The 14,131-nt window shown below is 40.7% G+C and overlaps 1 protein-coding gene across 1 annotated transcript in view; it reads right to left on the bottom strand.

Annotated features, from left to right (window-relative positions):
• Positions 1–14,131, bottom strand: part of bmp5 (bone morphogenetic protein 5) — a 132,465-nt gene that overhangs the window by 11,749 nt on the left and 106,585 nt on the right. The window contains exon 4 of the mRNA XM_060852788.1: positions 10,205–10,402. Within this exon, the coding sequence (XP_060708771.1) occupies positions 10,205–10,402 (198 nt within the window). The remainder of the gene's footprint in view (positions 1–10,204; positions 10,403–14,131) is intronic.

The following is a 14,131-nucleotide window of genomic DNA, read 5'->3' as shown; positions in this document are numbered from 1 at the left end:
GTTCAAGAAATCTACCCTCTCTAAACTATGATTATCCTGCATAATGTTGAGGAAGTTAAAATCCCCTAATTACCCTATTATTTTTTACACACTTTAGTGAATTTGCTACATATCTGCTCCTCTATTGCCCATTATTGTTTGGGGGGTCTATAACATATTCTTATTAGTGTGACCACCTCGTTTTTATTCCTAAATTCGATCCACAAAGCCTTGTTTGAACACACTTTCAAGGTATTTTGTCCACCACCTCCCCCACCCCCCACCCCCCCACCTCCTTACTATAGTGTGATGGTATTGTGCCTTTAGCAGGGATTTGTTCTGTGCTGTTCCTCTTGCAGAGAGGTGTTGCCACAGTGTGCTGGAATATCTACATCAGAAGCAGTGGGTAAACAGCTTTGAACTCCCCGAGCGTTGTTTTCAGATAAAAGAAGCATGAATGGGTGGAGTCAGGCTCCCACAGGCCAAGGGTTTTAGTTTTGCTTTCAATTGAGGTTTGGAGTTGACTGTTGAAGTTGATAGCTACATCTCTCCCTCTGCTGTAGCAAACAGCATGAGTTGTCTCTTGCTGCTAGATTGTTTCTTACGGTGTTCTTTTCTCCTGGACTGGAAAGGAGATAGCACCCTGAGGAAAATCTGTTTTGCTGAATTTACCTTTGCCAAGGCCATGTTTATGGGATATTGAAACAGCTGATAATTAGTTGTGAAAGAATATTTTATTACATATTTCAATAAAATTAAAGTTATGCCTATTCTTTCTATGTTTGTATTTGAACTGCATTGTAAGAATAACGTATGTTTTGCTCAAAGTCCAGTGGTGGATCAATTGAATCACACCTGCAATCCAGAGCTCTACAGTCATCTTTAAATAAAATTTTAAAAAGTTAGGATCTAGGCTGTGTCCTTGATATATAGCATTTTGAGGGTGTTTGGTCTGGTCCACAACAACAGTAACTAGCTCCTTAATAAATAATGCAATCCTGCCTCCTCCCTTACACTCTCCTCTGTCCTGCCTGAAGATCCTCTGCTCAGGAGCAATGCGTTGCCAGCCCTGTCCTTCCCTCAACCACATCTACATGAAGGCAGCAACACAGCAATTCCAAATGTCAATCTATGCCCTTCACTTATTGATCTTTTTAAGGCTTTGGAATTTAAAAACAAAGATGGTGCATCCTGTCCCTCGTCACTTTGGTAATTTTTTCATCATGACCTTTAACCAGCACTGAATCATCTCAAATTTCATGTCTGGTATATCATCTTCACTCTCATTATTTTCTCTTACTTTGCTACTGACATCGGGCTTCAGAAAAATAACCTAGCCCTGAGAGAATATTTTAAGTACTAAACTGTAAAGAGAACAACCTGTAACAACACCACTGTAATTCAGGAAGAGAAAAGAGATTTGTCTAGTTGTGTCAAAGAAAAACATGGAATCCATGGTCTAACTTGTCGCCCAACGAAGATATCTGCTAAGACCTCTTTACAACTTCATATTACTTTCTACAATACCATTCAATGTCACGGGGTGTGGTGGCATTAGAGTGTGTTTAACTGCATTCTTACTCAAGTATCTCAAATTCTCCTGACGTTTAGTATGGACCATTATCTGACAGGAACTCTTCTGGCAACCAATAAGTTACAAAGCAACTTCTCAAAACCTCACTGTTTTTGGCACTTGTGAATTTTGGCATAGACTCAACATTTATCTACTTGCTGTTGACTAAAACAAAGTACTCTTTCCCATCTACTTCAATGAAATCAACATGGTCTCATTCCACAGTTTTTTAGTGCTTGACCATGGAATGAAAGGAACTTTGAATAGACCATTTCTCAGCAAGAACATCACAACTTTTCATCAACTATTCAATGTCTCGATATAACTACCCAAATAACTGCTTTGCTCGTTTTTGTACAGAGTATCTTTGTATGCTGCTCTGAAGTTTCTCTGACAATTTTTCTTTAAACTGCAGAGGTCATTATTTATTAAAACACATCGGTTTTCTGTTATTTATTCTTGGGAGGTGGATGTTGCTGATTTCACCCGGTATTATTTTCTTCAGAAGGTGGTGGTGAACTGCCTTCCTGAACTGTCAGGAAGGGAGTTGCAGGATTTTGACCTAGAGACAGTGAACAAATGGTGACATACTCCCAAGGCAGGATGAAATATAACTCAAAGGGGAAATTGCTGGTGTTTCAGCATATTTGCTACCCTTATCCTTCTAGGTGGCAGAGGTTAGGTAAGTTTTGACAAAAGAGGCTTGGTGAGTTACTGCAGTACATCTTGTAGGTGGCATATATGCTGCCACTGCATATTAGTTTTGAAGGGAACGACTGTTGAAGGTGATGATTTGGGTGATAATAAAATTGTTGAATTTAGATTGTTAAAACAGAGGCAGATGAAAGTTGGTTTCACTTTGCCAAGCTAACATTATTAAGCAAAAAAATCAGCAAGTCACGTGGAACAGTGACCTAAATACATAATTTACAAGAAAGATACTGTTAGGTTCTGAGCAGGGTAGCTTTGTTGTTAACTGATTTGCATCTATACTGCTGGGTTTATGACAGAAAGGTGGAAACAGACTAGACCCTATTGGTTTAGTTATGACTTCAGGAGTTTAGTTCAGAAGAAATATGCTTTCGCTTCAGGAGAAGAGTTTCATGCTGGCACAAGTATTTGTTTGCAAAGTTTGCTAAGATGTCAAAGTTTATACAAAAGTCTTCACTTGTTGGAACAGAAGGGAGCTTCAGGCCAACAGAAGTGGCAAGAAGTTGTGAAACTGTCACAGCAGTCCCACAGAGACAGAGTCAGTTAAGAAAGAAATGTAGATGTTGAGATAGAATTGATATTTCTCTGAGACTAAGTTTCTGTTAAAGATAATCTTGTCAAGCAAGCAAGGTGAAATTCTATTTGTTGTTTATTTTAAGACTTTTCTAAATTGTCTTTCATTTAGTTTTGTTTATTTATTTTCTTTTCTGGAACAAACTTACGTTCTTGTGTTAAAGAACATTGGCATCCTTATGTGAATATGTTCATTGAATAACCATTATAGTGACCAATTCTAAAAATTAAACTTATCATCAATCAAAATCATGTTTAACTCTGGGAACTGACCTCTCCCAATTACTGTCAGAGAGCATCATAACAATCAAATGTGCTGCTTTGTCCTAGATGGTGTCAAGCTTCTGGAGCTGTAATCATTCAGGCAAATAGGAAATATTCCATCACTCCTTTGACTCGTGCCTTGTAAATTGTAGATAGGCATTGGGGTGGTGGGAGAATAGTTAATCGCCATAGAATTCCTAGTCTCTGACCTGCTATTGCAGAAGGGCTGGTCCTGCTCAATTCCTGTCAATACTAACACTCCAGTTGTTAGTAATGGAGGATTCAGTCATGGTAAAGGCATTGAATGCCATGGGGAACGGTTAGTCTATTTGTTGGAGGTGGTTATTGCCTGGCACTTGTGTAGCATGATGTTATTTGTCACTTATCAGACCAAACTGGGAAATTGTCCAAGCTTTCCTGCATTTGGAAATGGACTGTTTCAGATTTTGAGTCATCAATATATGTTCTGAATGTTATACAATCAGAGACCATCCCCACCTCTGACCTTATGATGGAGGCAAGGTCATTGATGAAGATGGTTGTGCCTTAATTGACACTCACTTTTACCCTAAAATTTCTCACTATTATAGTGTCTCGGCCTGCTATTCATAATATAATTTAGCCTTTTTACTGAACACTGCATTGAGAGCTGATTCATTCGTTTATCAGAAAAACTCTGCAAAGTCTCTTGTGTACAGAAAGTAATCATGGATAACTTGGTTGCTCAGTAAGATAGGTACATAGGAACAGTGTTAGGTCATTCAGCCCCTAAGCCTATCCCACCATTCAATGAGGTTATGGCTGATCTATGGCAAAAGTGAGGACTGCAGATGCTGGAGATTAGAGTTGAGGAGCAGGAAAATCGACATTTCAGGCAAAAGCCCTTCAAAAGGAATGAGACTGGGAGCCTCGGAGTTGGAGAGATCCCTATCCCAGTTCCAACCTTGCAGCTAATGCCTCATCTTCCGCCTTGGGACCCTCCAACCTCTTGGCATCAATACGTATTTCACCAGTTTCCTCACTTCCTCTTCCCCCATCTTATCTCAGTTCCAACCTTCCAGCTCCCTGTGGTAGAACACTTAAAATCCCCCTCCCACTCTGCCAAGGATATGCAGGCCCTTGGGCCTTCTCCATCGCTACTCCCTTGCTACCCAACGCCTAGAGGAAGAACGCCTCACCTTGCGCCCCGGGATCCTCCAACCCCACAGCATCAATGCAGATCTCACCAGTTTCCTCATTTCCCCTCCCCCCACATTATCCCAGTTCCAACCTTCCAGCTCAACACCGTCCTCATGACCTGTCCTACCTGCCAATCTTCCTTCCCACCTATCTGCTTCACCCTCTCCTCCGACCTATCACCTTTACCCCACCTCCATGCACCTTTTGCACTCTCAGGTACCTTACCCCCAGCCCCTCCCATTTATCTCTCCATGGCCTAACTCCACATAACCGGCCTATAGTCCATATCCCTTAATATTTTTGCTTAACAAAAAGTTATCAATCAATGTTTAAAATAAATCAGTCTACATGCAAAATTTTGGAAAAAAAAATCAAATTCGCAGGATCTGCTGACGTCTGTTAGTTAATAGGACACTGAGGGCTCATCTTATCATTCAGTCCTTGCTGCTCAAAATACATCTTCTACCCTCTGAGTATTTCCTCAATGACAGACACATTCATCCTAATCCCAGCTGTAAATAACTCAACCCAACTTAAGTGTACTTCTTTCATTTCCATTGGCTTGAACCATAAGACCATAAGACCTAGGAGTAGAAATTAGGCCATTCAGCCCATTGAGTCTGCTCGACCATTCAATCATGCCTGATAAGTTTCTTAACTCTTTCTCCTGCTTTCTCCCTGTAACCCTTGATCCCTTTTAAGATCAAGGACCTATCTATCTCCATCTTAAATATACTCAATAGCCTGGCCTCCACAGCCTTCTGTGGCAGTGAATTCCATGGATTCACCACTCTCTGACTGAACAGGTTTCTCCTTTTCTCTGTTTTAAATGGTCTTCTCTTTACTCTCAGGCTGTGCCCTTAGGTCCTAGTCTCTCCTACCAATGGAAACATCTTCCCAACATTCACTCTATCCTGGCCACTCAATATTCTGTAAGTTTCAATTAGATGTCCACCCTCATCCTTCTAAACATCATCGAGTATAGGCTTCTTCAAAAGTCTTCAAAAGTTCCTCATACACTAAGCTGTTCATTTCTGGGACTATTCTCATGCATCTCCGCTGAACACACTTCAGAGCCAGTACAACCTTCCAGAGTAATGGGCTCAAAACCGCACACAATACTCCAAATGTGGTCTGACTAGAATCTTATACAGCCTCAGAAGTGCATCCCTGCTTTTATATTCAAATCCTCTCAAAATAAATGCCGCCCTTGCATTTGCCTTCCTAACTACTGACTCAACGTGTAAATTTACCTTGTGAGAATTCTGGACTAGAACACCCAAGTCTTTTTGCATTTCAGACTTTTGAATTTTCTAATTTAGAAAATAGTCCATGCCTCTATTCTTCCTACTAAAGTGCATGACCTCACACTTTCCCATGATGTGTTCCATCTGCCACTTCTTTGCCCACTGTCCAAATCCTTATGCCAGGGGCACTGGTCCCTCTAGCTGCAACCAATGGTTTGAAATGGGTTGTATCATTGTATCTTACTCGAACATTAATTAAACCTACCGCTGGGATCCTGTAATTGGAATAACTAAAACATTTCACCCCAGCTTTGCATAATGGAATGTGACTTGAGACGACTTATATTATCCTTCTGAAATAACAGACACAGCATCTCTCCATTAATACTGCTAAGTATTTACGGTATTTTCCATTTTAATTTCAGATTTCCAGAATTTGCAGCATTCTGCAGTTGAAAAATTTGTGTTGCTATTTAGAAATGAGTTTTTGAACGTGAGATAATGCATATTAAAAATCGCATGAACGTCTCTATTTTTTACTGATTTTTAAAACTAAAACAATTAAATCCTATCCCTTCAAGGGCTGTTAAAATAAGAACAGTTAAAGAGTCCATTCATGATTGTTTATTATAATGTCTGGTTTAATTATATTTATTGTGAGAAATCAGCAACAATTTATATGAACAGATTTGTCTACCGGGGTTAATTTTCTGCCTGCCCTCAACCCATTTCCCTGCCCCCACTCCTTCTGCTTGGTATATCATACGCCAGCCTCCTAAAACAACATGAACCCTCCTGCACTTCCCAATCCAGATCCTTCAAACTAATTGTGACATATCACAGGCTTACTGACTGGGCTCTGTACTCCAAGACTGAATGGAAATGTCACCATTACTCACTGTCTCTTTGGAAAATATCAACATTGCAGCCAGACAAAAAGTATTTTCAAGTAAAAATGGCCTGGTGTAAATAGCTTAAATTTTTTTTAAAAAGAGCTTTTCACAGGTTTTAAATACTAAATTAAAAATGTGAGTAGAAGGTGCTGATTGGGATGACATTTTACTGAGAAGCTGATATTGCACTATATCCATCCTGGGATAGTGACTGGGCTTCCTAATCTGAATATTGCAGATAATTACATAAGTTCAAACCAAAACAAATGATTGTCTGATCATCACTGATGGTTCGTGGGAAATGTCTTGCTTGGTAGTGTTATAGTAACAGCAGTTTCAATGAGACTTAGTGTGTGAAGTAAGAAGACAAAGCAAAAATATTTATAATTTGAATTGGTGAACAGTTGGGTGAGAAGTTTTCTTTATTTGATCATGAGATGTGGGTGTCATTGGTCAGACCAGCGTTTATTATCTATCCATAGTTGCCTTTGAGAAGTTGGTGGTGAGCTGCCTTCTTGAACAGCTACAGTATTTAGAATGGAGGCACGCTCACAATGCTGTTAGATAGACAGTTCCAAGATTTTGACCAACAGACCATGAAGAAACAGTAATTTTCCAAATCAGAACAGCATATGGCTTGGAAGGGATCTTGTAGGTGGTTGTGATGCCAGGCATCTTTTGCCCTTGCCCTTCCAGATGGTACAGATTGCACATTTGGATGATGCTGTCCAAGATGTCTTGATGCTTTGTTGCAGTGCCTGTTGTAGATGGTATACACTGCTGCCACTGTGTAGGGATTGAATATTGAAGATGATGGATGCTGTGCCAATCATTCTAGAATGTTGTTGGAGTTGCAATTACCTAGGCAAACACAGAGCATTCCATCAAATTCCTGATTGGCCCCTAGTAGGTGGCAGAACGGCTTTTGGGAATCAGAAGACAAGTCATTCAGCACAGAATTCCAAGTCTAAAACTTTCTCTTCCAAGCACTATCCTTGTACAGCTGGTCTAGATCTGTTTCTGGTCAATGGTAAACCTCATGATGTCGATAGTAGGGGAATGACGATAATGGCCAATGAAGATCAAAAGGAAATGTTTTAGATTTTCTTTTGAACAAAATACATACATTAAATACCAGTTTTAATATTCGTGCAATTATTGGCACCAGTTTTCATCCCCCTTCAACATGGAATATAGCAGGATTAGTTAGGGTCACCTGAAGCTTTGACCTGTCCCCAGAACCCAGAAGGTGTTTCTTTGGTGCCTGTTGAAAGGGATTCGAGCAGAAAATTTCCAAGCTGGGAGTTTGTATTTGCCCCAACCCACACCCTCCTTTTTATAAAAGAGTTGGAAAATGTTTTAATCGCCAGACCTACAAACACAGGCTTATGCACAAGGTGCTTGGCCTGGCAGTCCCTGCACCAAGCAGAGGGTAAGAAAACCCCCAGGGTGAGAGCATGGTCCTCTCACTGCACTTTGTCAGAACAGGGTGGTGGAAGTTTAACCCTGTGGGAATGGTTGTTGACAAAGTCAAGATGTAGTGCATGTGAGACTGCGCCTAACCTCTGACCTTTTCATCATATCCACTTGGTTTGTAAGAACAGAAAGGCAAGGAACGTTTTGTCCTTTGTATCTGAGAGATCTGCATCTGTACCAGTAAAATGAGGAAAGAAGCTGAAATCCAGATCTTGCCAGTAAAATCAAAATTCAGATTAAAACATAAAATGGACCTTTCAGATGTTTCCACAAAAATCTGTCCCCAGTTTTCTGTCCTGATAGTTTGGGCTTCTTATTGCCATATGGGTTTGCTTGTGCCATTTGGACTGAATAATTTGACAAGTTATTCAATTGCAGAAGCTTTTGTGTTTGCATTAGATCCGATTTACAATGAACGTTAACTTGCGGGGGCCTCCAGCAGAACAGAAATTCAACTGCAAACAGGAATGTGGATCCAGGTTCACTCCCAAACTCATGCCACCCCGCCCTCATGATAACTAAGTGGCCTCCATTGGCTGGCAAATTCCATGACCACAGCACAAACCAGTGACTGATTATGCTAAGTTACCCACAGTGTCCAAGTATGTGCAGACTAGGTGGGTTAGCCATGGGAAATGCAAGGTTACAGGGATAGGGTAGAGGGTAGATCTGAGTGGGATGCTCTTTGGAGAGTAGGTGTGGACTCAATTGGCCAAATGGCCTGCTTCCACACTATAGGGATTCTATGATTTGATGTATCTGAAGCCAAAGTGGAAGGTAAAGAAATCTCCGAGATTCTTCCATGAGTTGAATTGCGTTTTAACAGTTCAGAGAAACACCTTGACATGTTGAGTGGTGGGTGTCAGTTTCAAGCAGGTGCTTTGTTTCCAATGCAGAGTTTGATGAGAAAGCTGGCAATTACAGCACACGACTGAAGCCTCACCCAACCGTGAAATGCAGAGTGTGCATTACACTGTTTTGTTTAAATGTGGTTTTAATTATCGCAATTAAAAATGACATTTTTGTCATACTGCTTCAAATTGAGCTTTAAGAACAGTATTTAAGGCATTCAGAATCAGTTTTACACGGTGTCAAACATAATCACACTCATTATCAAGGAACAGATGTCATTACTATTTAGGGGAGCAAGGGAAAACAAAACAGAATATTGACTCGACCATGTGCTCGACAGAGAATCATACATAGCCCTGAAGCTCCTACAGAAGTTTCAAAACTTCAATGCTACAGCTGCCGACACAGGTTTTTGAACCCAGAATTACATAAACAGCACAATGTCAGCGGTGGTTCTTTCATTTCTTCTAAGTTTTTTGAACTATGAGGAACACAATGTTTTTAAGCTCTGCAAGGATTCGGGATTAGTGACCAGATTTCAACTTTGCATTAATTACATTTTATTTGGCCCTCTCAAAGCTAATCCTTAAGTACTAAGTGTATCTAAATTATTTTGTAAAATGATATGTGTGGACAGACAAGAGTTGGATTCTCAATCCTACAAGATTCATTTCATCATTTTAAACCGGTTGATCTGATAACCAGCTGTGCCCTAAGGGGGTGATAGCATGAAATACCAGCAAACCAGACCACAAATATATACTCACACAGGCAGGAAGTAAGAAGTCATTCCTGTTGTCAGCTAGCTCTTTAATTATATTTCTCAAACCCTCTGGTAAAAGACAACTGATTAAAACATTTAAAAAGAAACACAAATGAGTGACAGTGTGGCCACATCATGGTTCTAACATAATGGGCAGGAATTGGACTATCCACAGTGAACAGGCAGAAATTAGGGATGTCAGAACCATGACAGAAAAGAAAAGGTTCTGGAAGATCAAAGCTTTCCACATGACGTTTGCATCATACTAGACATAACATCCTGCAATAAGTAATAGGGAACTGTTTCAATTGGCGATGAACTGGGTCACACGTTAAAAAAGGGGTTGGGGCAGCTTTATGACAGATAGATGAACAGGTCCTAATTGAAGTTTTCAAATTTACATGATAAAGCAACATTAATAAAGGCACAAGTGAATCAAACTGAGTAGGAGATAAACGTATCTCGAAATACAGGCACAATTCCCAATGTACTTTAAACAGGACATTTTGAAAGACTGTGTGAAAACATATAAAGGGGAAACACAACAACAAACTTGAGAGGAACTTCTTTTAATGGGATATATGTAAACTAAATGGTAAAGATAATCTGAAGGAACATACTGGCCAATTTACCATAGTAACGCGCTGAGGAAATTTTACTCTTTTATTTAAGGTGCCAAGTTATGTTTTCATACCTCCAGGGCTGGATAATCTTGAAGAATCTTGAGAGCTGCTGGATTTGTTTCGATTTTGGTTTTTCCGTTTACTATTGGCAGCCCTCACGGAACGTAACAGAACTTCGCTGGCTTTGAAAAATGCCACCATAAAGGGCTGCTTAGATTGTGGTCCATGTCTTCCTATGAGGCCAGCTGATCTAATATTGATGGTCCGACCTACAATAAACTCAGAGTTAATGTCTGAAGATTCACAAATTTTCAGTTTAAAAGTATCTATAAGCAATTTCCTGTACATATTCCAATGCACTCAAATTCCAATCAATAAAGCTTTCAGCTCTCTTTTGTCACTTACCATGTGGTTGTATTATCATTTTTGAGTCATCATGAAGTCTAATTGTACAACACAAATGTCAGCAATCTGAGATTCCAGCAACATGAGAGCAATGAGATGGGAGGCCATATCCAGGAAATATTCTCTCATTACTGAAGTGTCTCACCAAATATAGTTGTTTCACTCCAGTCTTAAAAGCAAATATATCTATTACCTGATGTCAGATGATTTTAATTTCTGCAAAGGGCTACAATTCAGACTGCCTTATTGCAAGACTTGCCCTGATTACCGTCCCAGGATATCACCCACATTGCTGTGGCTGTGGCAGTGTAATGGTTGTTTGAGGTAGTTTCACTAGGGCTTGCGTTATTGAGTACCTAGGACCCATCTAATTATCAACTGTAGAGGATACAGCACTAGTGAGTTTGAATGGAAAAGACATTTGTCTCAATTATGAGCATTACATAAACACAGTTAACAAGATATAACAAAATGAATGCATGATATGAATAATTCCAGTTTATATTATTATTATTCAGGTATGATTTTTAAGGATCCTTGGAAAATGTACCGAATGCATTTTCTTCTTCAACAGAACTCTGTCACCACCCAAACCTCATGTCAGGCATTATCTCATCTATTGCAACTTCTATGCTAATTCTTTATCACAGGCGGATTGCAGTTTTTAAAACAAATCTCTCTCCCTAATTTCATAACCTGCCCTTAAACACATTGTGACTTAAATTTTCCTGAAACAGTGGGTGTTTATTTCCCCCACTCTTTTGGTTTTGTGGGTGCAGACTTTCTCAGAACCATAAGAACATAAGACATTAGGCCACTCAGCCCATCAGATCTGCTCCGCCATTCAATCATGACTGTTAGGTTTCTCAACCCCATTCTCCTGCTTTCTCCCTGTAACCCTTGATCCCCCTGATACTCAAGAACCATTCATCTCATTCTTAAATATATTCAATGACCTGGCCTCCACAGCCTTCTCTGGCAATGGATTCCATAGATTCACCACTCTCCGGCTGAAGAGATTTCTTCTTATCTCTGTTCTAAAAGGTCTTCCCTTTACTAAAGAAGGCTGTGCCCTCGGGTCCTAGTCCCTCCTACCAATGGAAACATTTTCCCAACATCTACTCTGTCCAGGCCATTTAGTATTCTGTATGTTTCAATTAGAACCCCCCCTCATCTTTCTAAACTCCATCGAGTATAAATCCTGAGACCTCAAACGTTCCTTGAATGTTAAGCCTTTCATTTCTGGGATCATTCTTGTGAACTTCCTCTGAACCTGCTCCAGGTACATCCTTCCTGAGATATGGAGCCCAAACCTGCGCACAATATTCCAAATATGGTCTGACCAGAGCCTTATAGAGCCTCAGAAGTACATCCCTGCTTTTATATTCAAGTCCTTTCAAAATAAATGTCATCATTGCATTTGCCTTCCTAACTACTTACTCAACCTGCAAATTTACCTTGAGAGGATCCTGGACGAGAACTCACAAGTCTCTTTGCACTTCAGATTTCTGAATTTTCTCCTATTCAGAAGATAGTCCATGCCAATACTCTTCCAACCGAAGTGCATGACCTCATACTTTCCCATGGTGTACTCCATCTGCCACTTCTTTGCCCACTCTCCTAACCTGTCCAAATCCTTCTGCAGCCTCCCTGCCTCCGCAATGGTACCTGGCAATCTACCTATCTTTGTGTTGTCTGCAAACATAGCCAGAGTGCCCTCAGTTCCTTCATCTAGATTGTTAATGCTTAAAGTGAAAAGTTGTGGTCCCAACTTGTAGAATACTACTTGTCACCATCCACTATCCTGAGAAGAACCCTTTACCCCTACTCTCTGCTTTCTGTCAGACAGCCAAGCTTCTATACATGCTAGCACCTTAGTTCTGACACAATGGGCCTTTATCTTACTCAGTAACCTCCTGTGTGGCACCTTCACAAAGGCGTTCTTGAAGTCCAGGTAGATAATATCAATTGGCTCTGCTTGGTCTAACCTGCTCATTACTTCCCCAAAGAATTCCAGCAGATTTGTCAGGCATGACCTACCTTTGATTAAACCGTGCTGGTTTTGTCCTATTTTACCATACACTTCCCAAGTATTCACAAATCGCTTCCTTCACAATGGATTCCATGTCCTTACCTATGACTGAGGTTAGGCTAATCGATTTGTAATTTTCCACCTTTTGCCTTACTCCCTTTTTAACAATGGTAACACGTTAACGATTTTCCAGGCCTCTGGGACCTTCCCTGATTCTAGTGATTCCTGAAAGATCACCACTAACGTTTCCACTACCTCTTCACCTATCTCGCTTAGAACTCTGGGGTAGGGTCCATCTGGCCCAGATGATTAATCCACCTTCGGGCTATTCAGTGTTTTCTAGCACCTTCTCCTTAGTGATAGCCACCATACTCAGCTCTGCCCCTTCATCTCTTGAATTTTGGGAATATTACTCGTACCTTCCACCATGAAGACTGACACGAAGTAATCATTCACTTCCTCAGCCATTTCCTTGTTCCCCACTACAACCTCTCCAGCATCATTGTTCAGTGACCCAATGTCAACTTTCGCCCTCTTTTGCTATTTATATAATCTAAATAAACTTTTACTGTGTCCCTTTATATTGTTGGCTAGGTTACCCTCATATTTAATATTTTCCTTCCTTATTTCTTTTTTTGCTGCCCTCTGTTGGTCTTCGTAAGCTTCCCACTGCCCTTCACCACATTATATGCCAGTAGATTAGATTCCCTATAGTGTAGAAACAGACCCTTCGGCCCAACAGGTCCACACCAACCCTCTGAAGAGCAACCCATCCAGACCCATTCCCCTACATTTACCATTGATTAATCCACCCAACACTACAGGGAAGTTAGCATGGCCAATTCACCTAAACTGCACATCTTCGGACTATGAGAGGAAACCCACACAGACACAGGGAGAATGTACAAACTCCACACAGACAGCTGCCCGAGGCGGGAATTGAATCTGGGTCCCTGGCGCTGTGAGGCAGCAGTGCTAACCACTGAGCCACTGTTCCACCTCTTTTGCTTTTATGCTATCCCTGACTTCCCTAATAAACCATGGTTGCCTTATCCTCCCTGTACCATGCTTCTTTTTCCTCGGGATGAATCTTGCTGTGTCTCCTGAATTACTCCCAGAAACTTCTGCCATTGCTGTTCCACTGTCTTTCCTACTAGGCTCCTCTCCCAGTCAATTCTACCCAGCTCCTTCCTCATGTATGTGAAGTTGCCTTTATCCAATTGTCATACTGTTACCTCTAATTGTATCTTCTCTGTCTCAAATTGCAGAATAAATTCAATCATATTATGACAACTGCCTCTGAAAGGCTCCTTCACCTTAAGCTCCCTTATCAAGTCTGCCTCATTGCACAGCACAAAATCCAGTACTGCCTGTTCCCTGGTGGGTCATACCACAAGCTGATCCAAAGAGCCATCTCATAGACATTCCACAAATTCCTTTTCTTTCAATCCACTACCAACCTAATTTTCCCAGTCTCCCTGCATTTTGAAATCCCCCATGATCACTTTAACTTTGCCTTTTCCACACATCTTTTCTGTCTCCTGGGTATCTTGCACCCCAG

The sequence above is a fragment of the Hemiscyllium ocellatum genome, chromosome 3 (assembly GCF_020745735.1).
Source record: "Hemiscyllium ocellatum isolate sHemOce1 chromosome 3, sHemOce1.pat.X.cur, whole genome shotgun sequence".
In the NCBI taxonomy this organism is placed as follows: Eukaryota; Metazoa; Chordata; class Chondrichthyes; order Orectolobiformes; family Hemiscylliidae; genus Hemiscyllium; species Hemiscyllium ocellatum.
Note: the sequence above shows the minus strand (reverse complement) of the source record. Positions and strands in the feature narration are given on the sequence as shown.